Here is a 23,696-nt window from a genome sequence, read left to right as displayed (position 1 = left end):
TCATTTAGCATAATGTTTTCAAGGTTCATCCACTTTGTAGTAGATATTAGTACTTCATTCCTTTTCATGGCAGAATAGTTTCCATTGTCTAGTTATGCCAAATTTTGTTTATCCATTCACCGGTTGATGGATATCTTGGGTTATTTCCACTTTCGGCTATTATGAGTAATGCTGCTGTGAGCACGCATGTACAAGTTTTTGGGTGAACATAAGCATTCATATCTCTTAGGCCACATAACTGATCTTTTAACAGTGTATGTCTGAGCCTGTCATTTCTTTGTTGAAAAACCTTCAGTAGGTTCCCACTGTTCTTAAAATCAGATTCAAAATTGTTACCTTGGTCTACAAAGCGTACGTCTCCTGGTCTCTCCCCTTGTTCTTCTATTCCAGCCAGGTTGTCCCTCCAACACACAGAATCTCCTTCCCTGACAGACCTGGTACTTGCTTTCCTTGGCTCTTTGTTTATCTAACCCCCACGAATCCTGAGGCCTCAGCTGAAATAGCCCCTCCTCAGGGAAGTCTCTCAGCACCTCAGATGAGGCTAGGTCTGCATGCTTTCATGGCACCCTATACCTCTTCTTAGCACATACCACGATTACAGCCAAATGATGACTTGAGTGATCATTTAATGTCTCCCTCTTCAGTCATCATAAGATCCAGGAGAGCAGGGCCCGTGTTCTTGTTTACCAGTTACCCCCAGCACCTAGCATGGTGCCTGTCACACTTTGGCACCTGGTAAATAGTAGTCAAATGAATAATGGATAATGATGGCAGCAAACAAGTCACTTGGTTGGAGGCTTCCTTTCACCTTGGGGTCTTCCTCAGGTGATGGCAAAACAGGCAACTGCTGAGGCCAGGATGTCTCCTCTTTCTCCCCCCAGGCCCTGTCGCTCCTCACTCACCTGAGAGACCTCTGCTCAAGTCCAAATGGGTTTGGAGGAGGCCCTCCCACCCTAAAATAATGTGTGCCTCATTGGGTCCCAGCTAACAGTTGCGCTCTCAGGACAGGCTAGTTCCCCATAGCATACAACTCAGGGCAGCCCCCCTGACCACCAGCTAAACCCACAGTAGCAGCAACCCATTTCCAAGGATGAAGTGAGTGGGGATTCTCTGAGGCAGTGCTTCTGTGAGAGTTGGGGAACTGTGTTATGACAAACCACATTCCCGTTAGTGAAGGTTATTGCCTTTCTGCGTGTCTTGTTTGAAAAACGGTCCTTGAGGAAATTCCAACAGAAAACTATACACCTTTTGAGACTTAATTGCTTTTTCAAAAACACCTGTTTTCATTTCCCCCACAGATATGCACTTATTTGGCCATTATCCAGCACATGACGACTTCTATCTCGTAGTGTGCAGTGCCTGTAATCAGGTCGTCAAGCCACAGGTTTTCCAGTCGCACTGCGGTAAGTGAACTCCTGCACCCGGCGACACATTTGCAGCCGCCGCTCGGGGAGTATCACCTCCTCTTTGGCTGTCTTAGCCCAAGGCTGTGGGCACTTTCTTCCTGGAGCGCTACCTCTGCTCCCAGGCTAACTATTTTAGGAGCTGTAGTCCTTGTGCTGAAATGCTCGGTCCTGTCAGAACAAATGAGAAAAAACCTGCCACTTGTTTAGGTAGATGGGACTAGGCTGAAAGCATCCGCCCAGCCTTTCGGTGGCCTCCACAGGTGACAAAGGGGAGGGGAGAGCCGTGGCTTGAGGAATCACTCCTGCAGCCTGACATTTTGTTCTCCTGAAAGAGAGGGCCAGACTAAGACTCCCCAGATCTACACAAAGGAGGGGTGGGAGCCAAGGGCAGCCCCGTGTGGGGGTCTTTGGGGGGCTCCCCAAGGAAATGGCTTGCACATAAAGCCTCAGATTCAGCTTATCCTTTTCCAAGAATCCTCCTTGCTAAAAAAAAAAATCCAGGTTTGTTTGGGAACTCGCTTTCGCTCTGTATTTTTATATCCTTGGTGTAAAAAATTCCCTTCAGCTGGTCAACAGCCAACCCTGGCCTCCCCTTCAGTGCAGGTGCCATGAACATAGACTAGATCAAGTCCACACTGGCTGCTCCCCTCAGGAACAAATGATAGCTGTTCACCTGAGATAGGAAGTTACTTAACCTCTCTGGGTGGAAGTTTTCTTATCTTTAAAGAGGGCGTTGGACCAGATGATTTCCAAAGCTGTAATATGCTGTGAGTTCCAGAACAGCATTTCCCAATCTTTAATTATTTAAGCCGTACTCCGTTTTGATGAACACGAAATCTAAATTATTTACTATTAAGTTTCAAAGCACACTAAAATATTGTTCCATAAAAAAATTAAAGCAATTAGAATATTGAATATGCTTGCAAACTACGTTTCCCCTTTCTCACACAGAATTTGCAATTTCCCCTGCCCCTTCAGTTATGACTATTCTGTGATAATAGGTATAAAATAAAGCGAGTTGAGCTTACCTAAGCTCTTCAGTAAATGTATTGGGACTAGAGAATACTATAGTTGGCCCTTGAACAACATGGGTTTGAACTGCGTGGGTCCACTTTTCAATATATACAGTCAGCCCTTTGTATCCATGGGTTTCGAATCTGTGGATTCAACCAACCGCTGATCAAAAACAGCACATATTTTCAATCCACAGGTGCGGAGGGCCAACTATATGCATTGTGGTACGCCATGTCATGTAGGGACTTGAGGATCTGTGGAGTTGGGGACCCGCGGGGGGTCCTGGAGCTAACCCCCGTGCATACCAAGGGATGGCTGTAGTTTTTATATATCTTAATATCATTAATGAATATGTGGCTATGTGATTATACATATCTACATACATATATAATTCGTATCTGTGTAAATACTGTAGGTATATTTTGTGTTTACAATATGTAGAAGTAATATCCGGGCTTTAGGGGCACTTTCTGACCGACACAGGCAGAGAGGCCCCTAAGAGTGCGCCTGCTCTCTGACCTTGGGCCACTTGCTTAGTGTCTCAAGGCTTTGGTTTTCTCGTGTCTTCCATGAGGAATGACTTCTGTGGGTGCTTCTAGCTCTAGCATTTTCACATCTGGCAGAGTGAGCATGAGAGAGGAACAAGTTATGTGCTTGGCAAGAGCTGGCCTCGCTCAGTGCTATGTAACAAATGACCCCCCTTTCTGTGGGAAAAGAGAAAAGATCACACCTCTCCCAAAGGAAAACTGTGAGGCCGGGTGCTGAGGTGACAGGTGGGGGGATCTAGAGCAGAGCAGGGATAAGAAGGTTTCACACAGCTGGTTGGTCGGTGAATGACCGCAGAAGCTCTGTAGTCAGTTGCATCTGTTTGTCTCATGAAGACACAGAGGCTAGATCACCCTGAATGTGACTGTCACACATTCATTCACGTGTCACATTCTGGGCACTAGGATACAGCAGCAAATGAGGCAGACGAAAACCTTCACTGGGAACTTAATTCACTGACCGAATCTTCAGTGGAAGGAACCTGCAAGGGACCCGGGACCCCACTGTGCCCTGCAGAGTTCTGCCCACGGCACGACCCCATCTTGCCAGCGAAGGAGGCCGCTAGGGTTTGATTTGGCTGATACACGTGCCTCCCTCCATCCTAGGCCTTCTGGGGCAGAAGCCAAATCGAGCTTAGGGGAGAGCCAAGGGTTTTGTGGCATCTGCTCTGAGCGTGACAGTAAATTAGTTTGGGGGTTTGAGTTACTGATCTCATCGCCCAAAGCCCAGTCTCCACTGAGCTTCTTGCTGAACCAGCTGATAGCAGCAGTGAGGACACTTACCGTTCAGGTGTGTGTCCCGTTGATTCACGGCAGGTATTTATCAAGGCCTGGAGAATGCGAGGCAGAACTAAGAACCATAGCAACTCCTCAGGGGCAATGAGGATTTCTTGGTTTCCCGAAGATTTCTTCCTATCATTTCATGATATTTCTTTTTTTGGCTGTTTCACCTCCCATGACTAGCCTTGCTATTTTCAACAAGATTAATAAGAATGTCGTTGTGCTAAGTGCCAGGCATGGTGCTAAGTGCTTTTCGTATCTTTCAGCACACAATCCTCTCAACAGCCCTACAAAGTGGGCTCAGTATGACCCCCATTCTGAGCTAGAGGAAGAGAAGGCTAAGGAATGCCTTGCTCAAGGTCTCGAGGCTCCGCGGGTGCAGAGCCTGATTTGGAACACAAGCAGCCTCTCTCCAACATGAGGAAAGCGTATGCTTCGCCTTCTTGCTAGTCGTGGTCCCTCACTGCCTCTCTGTATGGACAACATGCCCTCCCTCCTGCCCTGCCCAAACTCCAGGGTGCAACCCATTCACCTGCCAGGTAGCGCATAGTATGTAGTACAGGGCTTCAAACTCAACTTTGTTAGCAGCAGAGCTTTTTTTTCAATGGAATCTCATGTAGAACCCCAGTCTGTAAATACATGCAAAGCAGAGCCAGCAGGGCTGAACTTGGGGTGGGTGCTTGAGCCCCACCTACCTGGCCTACTCCTGACCTCCCAACCTGCCTGGGCTCCATAGAACAGTATTTGAAGTTTGGTGTAGTAGAGAAAACAGGGGCCTTGGAGGTAGACAGAGCCATTCACATGACTTGCCATTAACTACGTGGGCAGGTCACCTCCTGTCTCTCCATCTTATCTGTAAAATGGGAACCTACCTGCCTCGTGGGGTTGTCGGTGCAGAATTACTGGCGGGAGGGACCTTTCTGCAAATGTACCAGAGCATGGCCTCATTCCCGCCCCACTTGTCCCCATGGTGTCTTTCCCCTTCGCCCAGCTGGATTTGATTCATCCCTCTTAATACTCTTACTATCCAGAGGACTCTGTTCTCCTGTGCCACTTCCCACCTTCTGCCTTGCACTTCTGTTCTCTGTGGACTGTCTCAGCACATCTTCCAGCTTCTAGGATCCTTACAGGACCAGGGATGGTCCTTTTCAATCCATATTCCCAGCACCCAGAATTGAGTTCCTCATCACCAGCCATGGCCCTGGGGGGACACTGCCCAGGGGCCAGCACATCTGGGGCCAAATCCCAGCTCAGCCTCTGCTCAGCCCTGAGACCCTGGAGTTGTCACCTTGTTAGATGACAGGGGACTGGACGTGTGTTCTCTTAGAAGCTTGCTCATTCTCAGCACCTGCCATTCGGCTCCCAGATTTTAAGGATTATATACATACTGAGAGATGGGTGCATGGCAGCACTGGAGACCTTGGTGTCCCGCTTGTTTAAGTTTAAAAAGTGTGTGTGTGTGTGTGTGTGTGTGTGTGTGTTTAGGCAGTTGTTTCTGGGGACTTTTGAGGTTGGTGAAAAAGCCATTGTAGAAAAATCATGAATTTTGGAGTCAAACAGACCCAGCTTAGACTCTTGACTAACGTTTACTAGCTGTGTGACCTTGGGCTAATTGACCTTTCTGAGCCTCATTTTCCTTTGAAAGGAAGGTGATCATTCTTACTTTGCAGAGTTACTAGGAGAAACAGAGATAAAGTAGTTTCCTGGCACACGGTGAGGAAATAAAGAGTAGCTATTATTGTCAATAAAGTGTGGCTATTTTTTATTAAGTTGAATGTTTCTTATGAAAAATGGGAAAACCAATTCAATCAAGCGCTTCCTGTCGTCCTCTCCTGCCCCGTCTCGGGACGTGCACGCTGAGGTCAGCCTATGGACTGTGGCCTCTGATTCATCTTCTGCTTCCCACACTCTCGGAGGCAAGAATCGTCAGCTTGAAAGTGATCACATTGCCAGGAGTCTTGAGGACCTGGCTTTCTAAACACGGGCTACATTCACATTAGGCCCCAACGTCAGCTCCTTTGGAAACTGCCTTGAAGCTCCCAGGATCTCTCGGGGCCCCTGCCAAAGTCCATCTGGCCTTGGCCCCCTTGCGTACAGGGGTCACGTGAAGCCCCTCCCAGGACTGGCCACGTTCCTTACTCTCTGACTTGTGCCCCAAGCTGGTGCCCCCGTTGTAAAGAGTTCGGGAGAACTTCTGCTTGGCATAGGGTAGAGGCCCTCTGGGAGCCGCCTTCTGTGCCCCCCTCCCCACCTGTGTTGGCCCCCTTGGGTCTGTTTTCTAAGTCTGTGCAAGGGCCCTTTAGGTGCTTTGTAAAAACCTCTTCCCTGCAGATCTAGGATTTTAAGGGATTGGTTTGTTTCTAAACTCCCTTAGGTGAGTTGATGATTTAAGGATGGCTGGAGAAAGGGGGAAATAAACAAAAAGTTCCACCTTGAGTGTCCTGATCCCACTTAGTAGGCACCCTGTCCCTCTCAGCTGTCCATCCCAAGTTGTAGCCTGATGCACTGATGTGAGAGCCTCATGGTTGGGAATAGCCTCTCTTCCAGCTCTACACCTTGTTAGCTGTGTGACCTTGGGCAGGTTGCTTTGCCTCTCTGTGCTTCAGTTTCCTTATTCTTAAAAATTGGCATAGTAGTTTATCTCCTAAGGTGGCTGTGATGATTAAAGGAACTCACAAAATGAATGTACTTAGCGCAGCAGTGAAACAAAGTTTGCTTTAAAAAAAAAAAAGTTAAGCTATCATTAACCAAGTGATGAGCTACAGAGAATTATAATGAAACCTTGTCCAAAGGGTTTTCAGTTGTGATTACTGCAGAGTGGGAGAGTGCCATGTGGAACTCCTCCCCTTGTCTTAGTACTGAGGCGGGTCCCAACCTCAGCCCAGAGAGTATTGTTGCCATTTCTTCCAAAAAGAATCCTCTGTGTGTGGCGTGTGCACGTTTGTGTGCGCGCACATATGTGCATGTGTGTTTTGGGGGGGGGGGGGATCCTGTCTGTGCACACAGGCATGTCTAAAAGCTCAAAACAAGGAAGTGCAAGGTGCCTGCAACAGAAGAACATTTTTATTACTTTTAGTAGTAGCATATTTTTTATCAATTGGGGATATTATAATTAAAGAGAAAAATAATAGGTGACTCCAAGTTGTAATTTTGTAATTGGGTTGAACATTTATGAAGTTGTATGATTTACCTAAATGAAAGGAGTATGATTTTTTTCTGTTCTTATCTCTTAATGTAATTACATAATGAACTACCGTAAAGCAAGGTTTCTCAGCAGCAGCACTATTAACATTGGGGCTGGATGATTCTCTGTTCTGGGGCCACCCTGTGCACTGTGGGATATTGAACAACTTCCCGGCCTCTGTCCACTAGATGCCAGTAGGAGCCCCAACCCCCAGTTGTGACAACCAAAACTGTCTCCAGGTGTTGCCAGTGTCCCCTAGGGGACAAAGTCACCCCCAGCTGAAAACCACCGCCGTAAAATGTAACACCCCCATGTGTCATATTGTATTCTGTGCTTTTCTGTATTTAAATTTTTCTCCAGTGTGTATATATGCACATGCACACTAAGCTCAGAAATAACTTCTGTGGAATCACATGTAGAAAGTTTACTATGTCAGCTTCCACAGAGCTGGTGGTCATCAGGATAATTTCCCCGTCATAGTCACATGCAAAGCATAAAACATGATGTCTTACAGAAGTCCATAAATTGCAGTCCTTCCCACCACAAACTAGAGGGGGAAAAAAAAGAAATAATACATCCATATACACACATCCTTCAGAATTTTTCAGCCACATTTGGTGCTCACCCTCCAAGCAGAGAAACGTACAGCCCCATACCCCATCCATCAGACAGAGATAATCCTTGGATGTCACTGCTACTTAAAAAAGAAAAAAAAAAGGCATTAGAACCAAAGAACCTAGATGTCATTCAATAGACAAGAGAGGATTAATATTTTTTCCCCTTTCTCAGAGAGAGCTTTTTATTCCCTTTTCTGATTATATTTTTCAGTGCCCTTCAAGTAGCTGTTTTGCATGTTGATGGTGATGCAGGAGAATTTAATGAACTGTGAGCTAAAGCAGAGAGGCTGAGCCGCAAAATAAATGAGTGACAGCGACTCGCTCCTGGAGGCTGGCACCTCTGTTCCTTCTGTGCACATCCAGATGCCAGCATTGGTTGGGTACCAAGAGCAGCAGAGCCCAGCAGTCTACACATGGGAGCCTCATTAATGAGGTTCCAGGGTGTTCTGCAGTTGTTCTTTTTATTTTATCTATCTCCAGGTTACCTCTAGTTGAGGAGGAACCAAACCATTTGTGCTTCTGAGCCCCAGAGAAAGTCAGTCCCTCCTGATGTCAGCAGCACTTGGCTCCCAGGGGTCATCATGGCTCATTAGCCTGCAGACCATTTTCCTGAAGGTGCCTATTGCCACAGTGTAGGGTGTGGGATTTTTTGGTCAATTAAGTTGAATTCGTTTGTTGAGATTAAATTTCTGTTTTTGTTAGTGTTGTCTTTGGTGAGGCTAGATTGTGTGCACCAGAAAAGCATAAAATAATGAAAGGAAATTGGTCTCATCGAACATATTCTTGGTCTAGTCTGATAGTATTAATAAGACTTGGCAAGAACATGTGAATCTGTGCAAACTATGTTTTGTTAGTAAGATTCTTTTTTAACTTTGATGAATGTATCTCTGATCCAGAATTAACTCCTGGATTGAGAAGTCTTTGGGGCTCCTTATGACCAGAAACGGTATCTGCTGTTGTTTCTTCTTTCATCTTTCCATCGTCTCTTGTAAAGTTCAGGTCATATGATAGATCCTAAGGAAGGAAATAATGGACTGACTGATTATCAAGTGGTTAGACCTTAAATCAGGCATTACAATGGAGAGAATCTACAACGAAACAGGACCACGGTTTGCTCTACTTCAAATTGTTATATTTTGAACTTGCTGCTGCTCAAATTAGAGTTAATGCTGGATCTAAAATATAGCAGGTTGACCTGGTCTCAAACCCTGGCTTTTCTTATTACTCTGCTAATGAAAAACAAAAATAATAATGACAACAATAACAGTAAAGCTAATATACTTATTGAGTCCTTACATGTGCTTTTTATGTGTTATTTAATCCTGTCGCCACTCTAAGGTGCTATGGTCATATTATCCCCCTCTCACACCCAAGGAAAGGGAGACTCAGAGGATTTAAGACATTTGCTCAAGGTCAGGCAGATATAAGTGACAGAGCCAGGATCCCAACCTATGCCTAACTCCAGGTCACTTTAACCACTATACAGGTTGAGCGTTTGGATCTCAAGCTCCAACTCCCTGCAACACCTTAGCTAAACTTTGATACAGAAAGATCATTTGTGTCCCCTGTAGGATGCTGAAGACTAAATGACAGGTGCCTGGGGCAGCAGAGCCTCCTGTTTCCTTCTCACCTTTCTAAGCTACGCCACTGATCCTGTCTGCTTATTAGCATGGGCACAATTTTAGGGAAGGAGGAAAAAATCGTTTATAGTGAATGTATTTAGAGCCTTAGCCACAGCATTTCAAATAGACCTTTAAATCAAAAAGTAAAAAGAAGGAAGCTTGTACAAGAGGCAGCGTGGGCACCACCATCAGTTCTGCCTCTAGTTTCTGGTTTGTCTCTAACAAATGAGCAGACCATGAAACCCACACACAGTAGGTGATTTCCTCTAACTTCAGCAAAATTCCTTTGTTTGTATGTTTCTATGAATTAAGTAGAAATGTTATAAATAAATAAATAGCAGATATAAGGGTTCAGCTGAAATTTGGAGATAGATTAATAGGATCTTCATAACCTTAGGATTATTGAATGCATCTTTAATTGAAAATAAACTTCTACTTATAATCTATCAAAGCTTATTTCTTGAAGACTGAGTCTCTTAGATTACCTTCTTCAAGTCACATAGCTTTGATTCATTCATTTATTTGAAAAGCATTTATTGAGTACCTACTCTATGCCTACTCTATTGTTCTAGTGCTACAGATGTAAGTGCGTGGCTTCCTTGAAGCCTGCGTTCTGGGTTAAATAACATAAACAAAAATTTGATCAAGCCATATGAAGAGCAGGCCCAGGAGTGTCTCAGCACAGGGCACGGCAAGAGCACAGCAGCCAAGGTGTGTTTAAGGGTTTGGGGAGGTAGGCGGAGACAGAAGTGCAGAGGCCAGAGTCCAGACATTGGGTTTTATTCTGAGCATGGTGAGAAGACACTGGAGGGTATTGAGTGAGGGAAAGGCGTAATCTGGCTTATGTTTCTAAAAGGTCACCCTGGCCGCTTGGAGCCTGGGAGACTTCATAGGGACCAATGCATAGCCACGCAGCTGGAAGGAAGAGGATAAACTTGAGATCCGTTTGGGAAATGCAACGGACAGAATTTGCTGATGGATTGAATTGGAAAAGAGTGATCTGGCCAGAAAGCAGCCGAGGATGACGACCTGAAAGCCAAGAGGAGAAAGCGTTTTGAAGACCCGGTCAAATGCCAGGAGGTTGAGTGAGAGGAGAAAAGAGAAGCGACTGTTGTTGACCTTGACAATAACCATTTTAGTTGTGTCTTGGTATTTTTTTCCAAGTGCAAGTGACTTCATTTTTATGTCACTGATAGACCTCTTTTTAGCTAGCAACATCCTAAGTGTTTTTCCTTATTTCTGCTGAGCTCAGCTGCCACTCAGCCAAATTGTCAGCTGGTCCCTCTGCCCTGCGTCCATGCGTCACCGACTGTACAGCAGAGTCACCTGTGAACACTAGCCACTGAGCTCCCGAGGGCTGAACCGTGCCTTTTGCATCCCTGAGTCCCAGCATGGAGCACGTTTCCTGACCTGGTGCACAAACAGGTGGAAGGAAGGAGTCCTCCAACCCCAAGTTCTGTGCCTCTGGCAGCCCTGCTCCCCCAGCATCAGCATCCATGGTGGCTGTTGCAAATGCTGTTTACTTAGCCATCCCCACCATGCATGCGTGGGCACGTGCACACCCACACCCCAGACGAGGAGCTTCAAGGAGCCAGAAACCCTCTCCGCATGCTCACCATTGTACTCTCTGAGTTAACATGATGAGTGTAGGATCTGTAGCTGGTGTTCAGTCTCCTTTTTAAAAAACGAATTTTGGGAGAAAGGAGAGAGGAAGCAAGCAAGAAAGGGGCGTTGGCTTGCCAGTTGTGTATAAGCCAAGTTCCCCATGGAAGCGAGCACATTCATTGAGAAGACAGGACTCCTTGAACGTGCGTGACCATCTCTGCTCAGATACGGTTGGAGAAGTTGGAGAGGCTGACGCAGGGGAGACGTCCTCGCTCACTGAGCACTGCTGCTTTGATCCTGGGCCACAGCTGAGTTCTGGAGGGCTGGCACGGTAACATGACCCGGGCCTCTGACTCATCACTGGCTCGTCCTCACCGTACAGGCAGCTCCATTCCATTCCTCAGAGCTGTTTCAACCGCGGAAAATTAGGGGAACAGTCATCGCTTTATTTAAATCCAAGGGAAGAATGTTGCCAGCACTGATTCAAAAGGTCATTTTGGAATTCTCCCCATCCTGAGCAGTGAGTCAAGCAGCATTTCCCAAACAGCGTTCCTTCCCCGAAGCAATGAATCAGGACTCTGACAGCTCGCGTTTGAGTGGATACATACTTGGGAAACAGCGTGAGCCAGAATCCATTCCAGGCGGAGGTTCGCAGCACCTATTAGCCTATTATGGCACTCAGAGGTCTTGGAGTACAACACAAACACACATCTCTTTCGCTTTGGAGCCTCATCGTTCTTAATTTATCGGAATGCAACCACATGCGCTGGGTAATAATAATAATAATAATAATAATAATAATAATGCACTTTTGTTTCTAATAACATGGCCCCAGACACAAACCCACTCCTTCATCGGGTGCCCGAACAGAGAAACAAAGATCTTTTCCGACCCCGGAGGAGAAACTGGCCATGGAAAGAGTTCATTATCCCCAAACCATGTGGACTGTACTTTATGAGCAGAAGGGTATGGAGGGTGGTTTTGATTATACGTGACTCACACCTCACACCCTGATGCTAGAACCCAGCTCCTGTCAAAGCTGCCACCCCACTGTCACTGTTTTCATTTTGGAAGGGTCTCTGGAGCATTTGCTCCGGGAGCTCATTCTTAGTGCTTTGCTGGGGTCACTGAAAGTTCCCTCCAAAACTGTCTCACATGAGGAACCCATGTGTAGGCTCACCTCGGTGATGCGGATCTCTGCAGAAGGTTCCACGCCCTATTGTTTCTAAAGCCAAAGTGCTTCTTCCCACCGTGGTATATTTACTGTGGCAGTTTTCTTCCCGCCCAGCCCCTCCCTGGAAAAACGTGTTATTAAAGTGATGTGGCATCTTACAGTTAATGGCATCCTGGAGTCAAGGAAATGCTTGTAGTTACCATTTTGTGTAGGACTTTCCCTCTGCTCTTTCACAGGACCAGGCACTTCTGAAAAATGAGTGCAAATTAGGGACTGCTGCATAGGAGACACATGGGAAATAAATAGGTCCAAGGGAAAATGTAAATTGGAGGCATAAATGATGAAAGAGTGAACAAACCATTTCACTTTGATGAATCCTACTTCACATGGAATGAATAATAATTTTTTTCCAGCAAAAGCAACTGTAGTCTTTGTTTTACAAAGCTAGAATAACAGATTTCTGAGGTTTGGTTTCTGACTAACCCTGTTGGTTGTTTATTAGCAGCATAGATGCTTTGCTTTTCTCCCACAGGAATTATTTCTTCAAATTCCTGAGCCTTCTCCAGAGGTGTGTTTTTCTAAGACTATTGTGGCTTCCTTTGTGTGGCAGCTGTGGCTTTCTGCTCATCTCCACGTGGCTGCCCCCACCCATGCATAACCTTCTTCAGCTAGTGCCTGCCTCCCCCAGGAGCCCTGCGGATTGGTCCCCTTAGTAGGGTGACATTGAGGCCAGCCCAGACTGTCCCCCTGACTCAGTGACCTGCATTTCTGTCATGTCTGGGGTGTCATCCTGATGGTGAGTCTATCTCCAAATATGAGCAAATCAGGTTACCCGGGCATTTAAGGAGGCAGGGGCTGGACAGCAGCTCTTTTAAAATTCTTGTGCCACTTTCTCAGCCGCCCCTGTCATATCCTTACCACTAGTCACCCTCACCCTAGGGTTTGGTGGTGAGGAACCTCTGCTCTCACACCAAGCCTTTGCCTCAGCTATTCTTTGAAGGGCGGTGATGTAGGTGATGTTTGCCAAGAGGGTCTGAGGGACCAGTGAGGAGGCCCCAAGGAGGCGGGGTGCCCACGAGAGCTGCCCCACTCTGTGGCTCGTAATGTTTGTGATCCAGGAACACACCGGGCTGTTTTGACCACCATGGGCTCCCATGCCACAGGCAGAAGAGCTGTGGTCCCCTCTCTTCTCTTCCTGTTGTTCTGTCTTCCCACCCCCACTCACCTGCAGAACTTGCAGACCTGGCATCTGTGATTTAATCATTGTTACCCTGATCCTGCATTCCATCCTTTTTAGGTTGTTTGGTGTATTTCTTTTTAATATTTGTTTCATTATTCAGCCAGCACAGAAATTGTGTTGCACTGGCAGCACAGCCCAAGGGAAGGATCATCGGTCTTGTTTTGGTTTCGTTTGGGGGGGATTTTTGGGGGGGAGGGGGAGGGATTGCTTTCTAACCCGGGGACACACGGGCCTACATTTTTCCTGTGTGTCTCCTATGCAGCATTCCCTGATCATTTTTCAGAAGTGCTCGGCCCTGTGAAACAGCAGACAGAAGGCCCCATACAAATTGTTAACTCCAGTATTTGCTTGATTCCAGGACGCTATTGGTTTTATGATAGTCATGTCAGTTGAGTAGCACCTTTTCCCAGGTACCTGGGGCACCTCCAGGACAGTCTTTCATCCAAGCAGCATCGATAAGCAGAATCAAGTGGCAGAACAGGGCACAGTCTAGGGAATAAGCCAATAGCAGCTTCTAGTACTACGTGACTAGGTCATAATTAACCCACGCACATCCCTTCTTTTTTGTCTGGAGTCAGGTACTTCATCTTCCCTTTGGTTTAGAATTTAGTTCAAAGTACAAAATAATGAAGCTATAATGGCTTGGGAGTTTCCTCTTTCTGGTGATACCCCCAACAAATGTCATGTAAATTAACCTGGTCCCATAGCAGCCAAGCCGCACAGAAAAAAAATCACACCGCTGCCAAGTGGTAATTTAGGAGTATGGTTTTACTTTTCAAATGTAAAGGATGTGGTGAGGGGAAGCCTTATTCTTATTTTATTTTTGATTTCTTGTTCAATTTATGATGGCTGCCAGAGAATGTTAGTTATGTTATCCATTTTATAACTTATGATACTTCCTTTGTGAATAGTTAGCATGTAATCACTTTTTTTTAATGTGTCATATGTGATTAGAAAATTTGCATAACCTCTCTTTTGTGTACAGGGTTCCATATATTCATTGTTTCTTTTGTTATTCAAATCTTGTATATCCTCACCATTTTTGTCTGCTTGGTCTGTAATTTCTGAGAATGGGGTTTTAAGCCTCCTATGATGGCGGTAAGTGTGTCAGTCTCTCCTGGAAGTCTAACAGCTTTTACTTTACAATTTTGAGGCTGTGCCATTGGATGCATATAAGTTTATGACTCGTGTCTTTTTAGGGGTGGAGTCTTCATCCCTAGTAATGCTTTTGCCTTAAGTCCTATTTTATCTGATTAGCATTGCTACTCAAGTTTCTTTTGGTCAATATGTATTTGCTTTATCTCTTTCCAGTCTTTTATTTTCAACTTTTCTGTGTTATTTTGTTTTAGGTGTCTCTCTTGTAAGCAGTATATAGCTGGCTTTTTAAAAAGTCCAGTGTGTGATAGTGTCTTATAATAGGTGAGTTTTATCCATTTACATTTATTGTGATAACGGTATATATTTGGACTTATTTCTGTCTTTTAATTTGTGGTTCTGTTTACCTTGCTTTTTATTTTCTTCTTTGTACTCCTTTCCTGCCTTCCATTAGATTAGCAAAGTTTTCTTAACCCTGTTCCTGTTTTTCACCTCTGCTAGCTTGGCCACAATAGATTTTATTTTATTTCTAAATCTATTGGGTTGTCAGAAAAGTCATGACGTATTTTTTCTATGTTTTTGGTTGCAAAAATACATCATGACTTTTCCGACAACCCAATCTCTATGTACACAAATCTATCTATTTATTCAGTGATTATCATATGTTTTTAACATGCATACTGAAGGATATTTTTCTTCTAATAAAGACTACAATTATCCTGGATCTTTCTTCTCAACAACACAAATACCTTTGCATATTTTTCTTACTTAAAGTCAACTGGTAATTACAACAAAGAATTGAAATCCAGGCCCAAAACCTTGCCATGCATTCTCAGCCTCCTTACAACTCACAGGGGTTAGAAGCATCCTGATGGATTTATAAAGCATGAGTTTTTCTGCTAATTTACTCTGTTTTACACCCTGGGGTGCTTTGAGTCATCTCCCAAGCTTAGAGTGATACATTCATTCCTAGCTCATAAAAATTTCTCTCTCAAATCCTGAAAATGTTCTGAAGTAGGATTGGACAAAAGAGAACTTAGAATCCTAGGTTCCACTGCTGGGGCCTGTCCCCATAAATCCTATTTCTCATGTGTAATGATTTCCAGTGAGAAAAATCAAAGGGTGGCTTCTCCCTGTTAACACCTGCTTGCTTATCCCTTGATTCCCAGTTTTTAATGTGCATGTGAATTCCCCGGGGGTTTCTTGCTAAAATCCAGATTCTGATTCAGTAGGTCGGTTTCTAATACACTTCCAGGTGATAACGGTGCTTTTGATTTACGGACGACACTTTGAGGAGCAAGTGGTTAGAGAATAAAATTTAGCTAGGAAAACTAGGGCTTCAGCTCTAGGCCAGGGTTTCTTGATAGTTCACAGAACAGCATATACAGGAAGAAACATTCTCTTTGAAGTGGTTTGGGGTTCAGGATCATTTTAATTCCAAAGGTCTTCTTAAGGCCCAGGGGAGCCCTTCCTGCCCCCCTTCTCCAGACCCCAATCGGGAATTGAGTGCTCACTCAGTCCTCTGTGAAGTCCCTCTCGCCTCCATCCGTCTGGAGATCAGGACAGCACATGCTTTATGTCTCAGGCCTGTCACTGTGTCACGTAGATGGGGCTCTGTGAGTCAGCGCCCAGCGGAAGTGCTTGCCTGGGCCCAGGAGCAGGCTTCCTGGTAATTTATGTTTAAGACAAGCTTTTAATAGAGATACACCTTTAAATAGTAACCAGGAAAAAGATTCTCTCCTCTTAACGGGTATCCATTTATAGGTCTCAGCTGTTGAAGCTCAAGGGTAGCATTAGGCTTAAGTTTAATCTTCTGTATACCGTAATTTACAGCACTGAGTAAAGCATTGTACATACAATGATTTCAGTCATTTGCCATGATAAATAGCTATTGCTCTTGGCGGAACAGAAACGCCATCTCTGCTCTCCATTTATGAATATTGAATGGTCTCAGGCAGGCTTTTGCTGTAAGTTTTTAAAGGGGAAATCCCCACTGATCACATCGCCTCTCTGGCCCAAAACATGATTTCCCTGCCGTGTGCACCAGTCAGCCCTCTCGATCCAGATGGCGATTCTGCAACACACGTGTGTTCCTGGTGAAGCCTGCACAGAGCACTTCTGACAATTCCAAGTGCAAGTCCTGCTGAAAGCTGCAGTTTTGCAATGAATGCCTCAAGCTGTTAGGTAGAATATTTAGCTGGTGGCAGAAGCCACCAACAGGGACCAGGGAAATATCTTAGAGGCAATCATCTGATGCAGGAAAAATAGCAGGGGTGTCATTCTGTTGGATCTCTGACAGTGAGACGATGGTGTCAGCTAGGGTCATTGAAATTAACGGGGGCAAAAAAGGGGTGGGGACGGATTCCCAGGCAATAAATCTTTAAGGATCCACTGCTCGGGAACACAGAGACACGCATGCCTTCCACCAGACTTCCTCCAGTTCAGATTCTTTATTTCCTGCCAGCTCGGAGGAGGCAAAATGGATATTCAAATATGGCACTCAGATAGTGACCAGCTTGTCCCAGAAAGCCCCTTAAGCTCAGGTCCTCCGGTCTTTCTAGACTCAGGCTTCCAGAAATTTTCCCTCAGCCCCAGTTCCCTTCCCATGGGCCACCATTCTGCGCCAGAATCCTTACCCTGTCGTTCTTTTATTTGTCCCACATTTCTGAGTACCCACCAGGTGCCATGCACTGCACTGATGGTGACCTAAGGAGTGAAGGGCGAATGTGAGTAGAGATGGTGAACAAATGAGACTTTGGCCTGCTTTTGAATGCCGTAGACTTCCTTGCATGGTCACACTCCCAGGTGCTGCTTCTCAGCCGTGTCTCTAGGAGATGATTCCTTTGAAAACAGAGATGAGAGGCTTCTGTCCTCACTACCACCTTTTGAGGATGATTGTATATCTTTAGAAATATCTCCAGCATCTTGCCGTTTATGAAGCACTCGCATGTAGCTTGTTCATTTAGATTTTCATAACAACTCAGTCAAGTAGATGGGTGGGTGCTGGCTTTCCTGACTCATAAGCTCAAAGAAGTTCAGTGACTTTCCTAAGGTCACCCAACTGATAGGCGCAGAGCTAGGACTCGTAGTCCAGACTCTAACTCTCACCCCAATGCATTTTCCATGAACAGACACCCCAGTGGGGAAAAAATGCACAGTACCAGCAAAATCATGCATCCACTCTCAGAGGCAAATTTGCTTTTATGAAACTTCCAGCATTTGCAGTTTCTAATTCCCAACTTACATGCAACGAACATATCCTCTAGCTTTCTCATATCCCTTTCACATGGGATCTGAGCTTTCTGTAATAACTATTTGAAAGACAGTCTTACAGTTTTGACTCTGAAGGAATATTATTCAGTGTGCTTATAGGTTATGATCTACCCTTTCATTTCCTGACCAGAAAATTCCATCAGAACAGAAGTTACAGTCATTTCAGCAGACACTGAGGGCAGCTGATTGTGTTCTGCATGAGAATAAACCGTTCAGCATTCTGATTCGTTACAATGGGTGATGAGAGAGTCGTGCAGACCAAAAACTCCACGTATGTGTTTCATGCGCGAAAACCCACTAATGAGAATGGGTTTTGGCAGAAAGCTAAGCGTTGATATTCCTGCCACCAGAGCTTAGAGTTGCTTGTTAGTATTCTGAGAGCTAGAGTATAGACACAGATACAGTACGACTCTATCTTGATAGTATCGCTCATTCTCAGGCCTTAGATAAGTTTGCAAAGCAGGAAGATGAGAGGAAGCAATCAGAGAGAGAATTGCATATAAGGGCTCAAGAGATCTGGCAGTTTAGGACGCCTTTGCAACCTTGCTGTCCTTGCTGTGACCTCCCACCTCCCTTTGCCCATCTCTGGAATGGGCATGGCGGTTTTGCTCCAAGGTTATTATTAGAAATGATAAACTTGAAATGCCTTGGCACGTGACTTGTGCTATAAATATGCCTCTCTGCCATGTGGAAAATAGGAGTTTTCAGCCGAAACGTATAATGAGGTTAAGAAGGGAACATCAGTCACTGGCAGCAGCATCACTGCCAGAGACGAGAGGTGGGGCTAGGGCCAGGTGCTTGTCTAAGGAAGGAGAACAGAGAGACCATCTATGAAGCAGTCTGGGGCAACATGGTGAAATGTTCAAAACAAACAAGCACAAAATTAACGTGTGGACATCTAACCTGCATTTATAAACAAAGGGATTGAAGATGAGCCTGTTTTTCACATTGCAGACTCTGTGCTCCAGCTGTGAGCACCCACTGAATTCCAGAGAGTTGGGCCTGGGGAAGGAGGAAGGTCCAAGCAAACCAGTGCCCATGTGGGGGTCAGCCGCTGTGTTTGAAGAAAGGTTATGTTAGAGAGGCAGCAGAGAGGTTAGGAACCAGCCAGACTCTGGAGCCAAGCTGTCTGGGAGTGACTGTGGCTCTGTAGTCACCAGCTAGGTGACCGTCAGCCAATCCTTCAATGTTTCTGTGCCTCAGTTTCCTCATCTACAAAATGAGAAAATCAGTACCTGTCTCATAGATTGTCAGGAGGATAAAGTGAGTAGATATGAGTGCAATGCTTAGCAAAGCTCCTGGCACCTATATGCACAAGCATAGTGAGGCACTTCTCCAGCCCTGCGAATTCCAGCACATGACAGAGAAGAAACACGAACTGGATTGGTTGAGGAAAGCTCACCTCCAGAGGACTGAGTGTGTTGACCTTGAATTACATAGTCATTTCCAGAGAGAGAGCATTGGCCAGAAGGAAGGGAGAAGGGCCACAGCTGAATGATGCCCAGCCTTGGCTGGAACCCTGGCTGGAAGCAGAGGGCTGTGGAGGTCTGACCTGTGCGCAGGTGGACCACCTTGAGACTTTCCCTGTGCCCTCTCCCTGCTCCCAGGCAAGTTGGAAGCTTGGGGGATTGTTGATCTGCAAAAGTGGATTCCAGTGGCCAGTATCCTTGGAATTTTTGTCTCCTTATCTCACAGGAGTCTGTCTTTCCCCCGAGTAATTTACCGATAGTGTATCTGTACTCTGGAATCCTATAAAATCATCCCTTTGTTATCTGCCTGCCTCAGCGTGGGAGAAATCCCTCTCATCTGGGACTTGTGTGTGATGCCTGCCATCTTGCCTCACTGCGGTGTGTGGGCAGGTCTGCTCTCTGCCACACACATCTTCAGAATGACTGGATTTCAGGCTTTCTGAGCAAGTGTCTTTAAAATCACCAGTGAAAGGAGACAGCAGTCATGTGCTGGGTAGTGTTTGCCAAAACGTGGCCTTAAAATAGGAAGTAGTGATGGCTCCTGGCATGAAACCTGGTTCCCCCTGGGCATACACCCATCCTGAACAGCTCCTTTAAAACCAGAAGCAATTTGTCATCTTTTGATTCTCTTCCAGCACTGTCCCTGTCATAGGCAGATAAATGAGGCAGCATATGGGTGTCCAAACACCAGATCGGCTAATCCCAGTGGTTTCCCGTGGAGCCATCACTTCGTGAGAATGGGGAACACACTAGGGTGGTCCCTGGCTTTGGGATTGTAACCATACGCAAATTTTTTCATCACATGTCCCATTTATATGCGTGAAATGCTTTCAAAGAATCTCCCAGCCTCCAGTGTGCCGCTGATAGGTGTGTTTCTCATTTCAGAATCTTGAAATGAATTATACATTTGCAGGCTCAACATCTCATGTCTGTAGTTCCACAGAATGCCACTAATCAAATCAATGTCTCAGCGGAAGCCAACAAGCACCCCTAAATTAGAAATAGATAGGGGTTGGACTTGTTCTAAAAAGCCAGTGGGAAAGGTGGATGCATTTCAGTTCACCTCCAGTTGCATGCTCTGTATGTGGCTTGAAAGATGCCTGCGCTGTTTCGACACAGCCCATGTAGACTTTAGATTTTCTTGGTTGCGTGTAACTAAAGTCACTGGTTATTCCCAAGGGTGCAATAAGCAGATGAGGCCTCCTGATGCTTCTTGGTGGCTAGAACTCGGGTGACCTATGACGCTCTGCAAGTGGATAACCCTATGTGGCAGATGAAGCCGGCTAGCCAGGGCAGGCCTTGTGCCCACGCCAAGGGGCTGGATGTGTTGCTGGTCCAGCCAGACAGCTTTGATTTCTTCTGTGGTGATCAGTCACACCCTTCACCCCCACAGCTGCCTGCTTACCTGGGCATCCACAGTCACAAGGGCGCTGGATTGGCTGCATCAACTCAAGTTCACCCCCAAGCACAGGAAAACCATCTGCCCTGATAGTGTTGCAGTGAGTTGCTGAACATCGTGGAGGCACCCTGAGAGAGGAGCACATGTGGGGCGTCTTCTCAAAGCTGCATCTACTGAGCATGGAGCAGATACTTACACAGGCCACTAATGCTGGTGGCCACAGGCATCCACAGCCAGCTTCTGATTATTTATCGTACTGAAGGAGCAATCTAGCATGAACTTTAATATTAAAAATAAATCCCCCTATTGAGCTTTAGCTAGTGGCTTCATATTAGAAAACTTTTAAGGGAGGAGTGGTATTTCTTTTTATGTTTTCCCAATTAATCAGTAGTTTGTTTTTTTGTTTGTTTGTTTGTTTTTTCTAGCTGAGCCATCCTGCTACCTATTGGCAGCTCAGCGGCTACTCAGCTCGGGCTGAACTCGAACCGCTGTTGCTCAGAGCTCAAACTCTTGAGCGAGCTCTTAACCAACTGAGCCACTCGGCCGGCCCTAATCAGTAGTTTTAATGAGCCGCAAAATGACCCCGTGGGGCTGAGAGTACAGCACAGGAGGGTGATTCACATGAGGTTAAGAGATGGGTCTAGGTTCCTTTCCTGCCTCTTCCAGCTTCTTCTTCATCTATGGATTGTGTGTGTTTGCTGCATCTACTTTATAAGGTCAGGGGAGGATCAAATGAGCTGATGAATATGGAGCTATCCCCAAGCCCAGCCATAGGAAGCACACGGTACGTCTTAGCTGTCCGACTTTTTTAGGCTTATAGAAAAAGAGGGGAGAAACTCTTAGTTAGTCGAAAATTATATAAAACGACATAGTTTGTTCATTAAAAGACAGGCACAAATCTAAGTGAATCCTTAAGGTAATTCTGCGTTTCATTCATGGTGAAATTACATAATCTTTTTTTTTTCTTTAAGCTTAAAAGGCTGAGCCAGTTGCACATGATATATTAAACCCACATGTTTACTTACTTTAGAAGAGTTACTATTTTGAGAGTATGATCATTCCTGGAAAAAAAAAAATCAGTGTGCCTCCTGTCCACTGAAAAGAGTTACATGTAAAGAAGATTTCCATTCCTTGGATTAGCGTCTTCAAATTCCAGCTTTCTTTTCAAGCTTTGTCATAAAGCAAGGGAAGGGAGGACTGTAGACTCCTTGAGGAAGGAGTTCCTTATAATCCCTCTTCACTGCCCCAAGTGTCTGGCAAATAGTAGGTACTCAGTCAATGTCTTATGAATGAATGAATAATTTAAATGTTTAATCCTTTAAGTCAGTGATTCTCAGCCCTTAGCCATGCATCAGAATTGTTCAGGGGGCTTGTTAAAACACAGATTGCTGGGCTCTGCCTCCAGAGTTTCTGGTTCAGTGGGTTCAGGGTGGGGCCCGAGAATCTGCATTTCCGCCAAGCCTGCAGGTAATGCCGCTGCTGCTGGCCCGAGGGTTCCACTTTGAGAATCACTGCTTTGGGGTCCTCCACTGCTTAGGTCCACTGCTTTGTGACCTTTTCCAAGCCCTCCAAGAGATTGACATCTATAACTGTATGACCTTGCCCCATAGAACTGAGATAGATTTTGCAAAAGTTACTAGGATTTGACCAGATAGAAGAGCAACCTGGATTTTTTTTTTTTATCAAAATATACATCCAGCCCTTGTATAATTGAGAGAAGTGAGAATCGGATCGCCACCTCCTTCATGATTGCAGCTGTGCTGGCAGGACATGGCCAGTAGAGGTAGAGTGAAGTGGCACACATGGCAACGTTTAAGCTAGATTGCATCTCCATCCAGTTTTAGAGTCCTCACTTAGTGTCAGGTGTGCTTAACTGCAAACTTGAAACGAGAAATGACCTTTTGCAGAAACTGCAGATGAGCAAAAAGGGTACAGGAGATGAACATCTGATATAGAAGGGAACACGTTATTTGCAAAGTCTTTTCATGCTGGCTGTTGACCTGACTGAAGTCACTAGGCATCCCCAGGTAGAAATAAGAGGGAGTCTCATGGCCTGAGGAAGACTGCTCTCTGCAAAAAGTCACTCTCCTAATCCCAGGGATCACTTTGGATGGCAGGCAAGGAGCTGGATTTCCAAACTCAGGCCTCGGGGAGCCCCTCGCTATCCATGCCCCTCTTTTCAGGAAAGAGTCCTTGAGACTGTGAGGACACACAGTAGAAGCCAGAGACCAGTCGGATAGAGGTACCAGAGGGACACCAGATTCCCTGAACACAGAGAGATCAAAATGGAACCCGAGAAGGGAATTGAAGGGAAGGACAGGACCAAGGCCTTCCTCTGAGGTAGTGAGATTGTATTAGTAACCTATTGCTACATAACAAATGCCCCAACAGTTAGCAACTTAAAACAAGTAGTTATTGTCTTGCACAGTTTCCATGGATCAGAGAGCTGGAAACGGCTAAGCTGGGTAGTTCTGGCTCAGGGTCTCTCCTGAGGTTGCAGTGACGCTGTCATCCAGAGCTGCTTGCTGTCTGTCACCTGAAGTCTTGGCTGGGGCTGGAGGACCCACTTCCAAGATGGCCCACTCAGCTGGCTGTTGGCAGGAGACCTCGGTTCCCTGCTCTGTTCTCAGTATCTGAGACCTCTCCATAGGGCTACTCACACATAGCAGTTAACGTCCCTCAGAACCAACAACCAGAGAGAGAGGAAGGAAGTCAAAATGCCTGTTACGACCAAGTCTCAGAAGTGCCACACTGTCACTTGCACAGCATTCTGTTCATTAGAAACAAGTCACTAAGTCCGGCCCACACTGAAGGGAAAGCGAAGGAGGCTAGACCTCCTGGGGGAACAGCGCCCCACAAACAGCGCCCCACAACAGAGCCTCTGCCATCCTCCCCTCCCGGGTTCAGAGGAGTGCAAAAATCATTGATGGGGGGACCTTTGGTGAAAAGACGACGGGGCCTTTTAAAAGGATGCCAGAGGGGCTGTGGGAGTTTTGCCTGATGGGGCTGAGGAGAGGTGGGTGGCTAGAGGAGGGGGCAACCTTGCTTCTAAGCACAGAGACCAGCGATGAGTCCCATGTCTCAGGTTGGGTTCCAGAGAAGAAGGGGCTGACTGCTTAGAGCCAACTGTGTGCTGGACAGAGAGAGCCATACCTGGCGCTGTACATCTCCTTCTAGATCAGCCGGCCTGCCAGGCCCCCGGTGGGGAAGGAACGGGGGTTTAAGGCAGAAGTCCTGTCCGCGCTGCTCAGGAAGGCTATCTGGAGGGTGGGG

At 45.9% G+C, this 23,696-nt stretch overlaps 1 protein-coding gene across 6 annotated transcripts in view; it reads left to right on the top strand.

Moving 5' to 3' along the window:
* ATXN7L1 (ataxin 7 like 1) overlaps positions 1 to 23,696 on the top strand; it is a 234,598-nt gene that overhangs the window by 85,171 nt on the left and 125,731 nt on the right. For all 6 annotated transcript variants that reach the window (XR_002125984.1, XM_019660148.1, XM_019660146.1 and 3 more), the window contains exon 5: positions 1,299 to 1,403. Coding sequence is in view for 5 of the 6 variants with exons in the window: in XM_019660148.1 (XP_019515693.1) it covers positions 1,299 to 1,403 (105 nt within the window). In the remaining variant the exon portion in view is untranslated. The remainder of the gene's footprint in view (positions 1 to 1,298; positions 1,404 to 23,696) is intronic.

The sequence above is a fragment of the Hipposideros armiger genome, unplaced genomic scaffold, assembly GCF_001890085.2.
Source record: "Hipposideros armiger isolate ML-2016 unplaced genomic scaffold, ASM189008v1 scaffold_312, whole genome shotgun sequence".
Lineage (NCBI taxonomy): Eukaryota > Metazoa > Chordata > Mammalia > Chiroptera > Hipposideridae > Hipposideros > Hipposideros armiger.
Note: the sequence above shows the minus strand (reverse complement) of the source record. Positions and strands in the feature narration are given on the sequence as shown.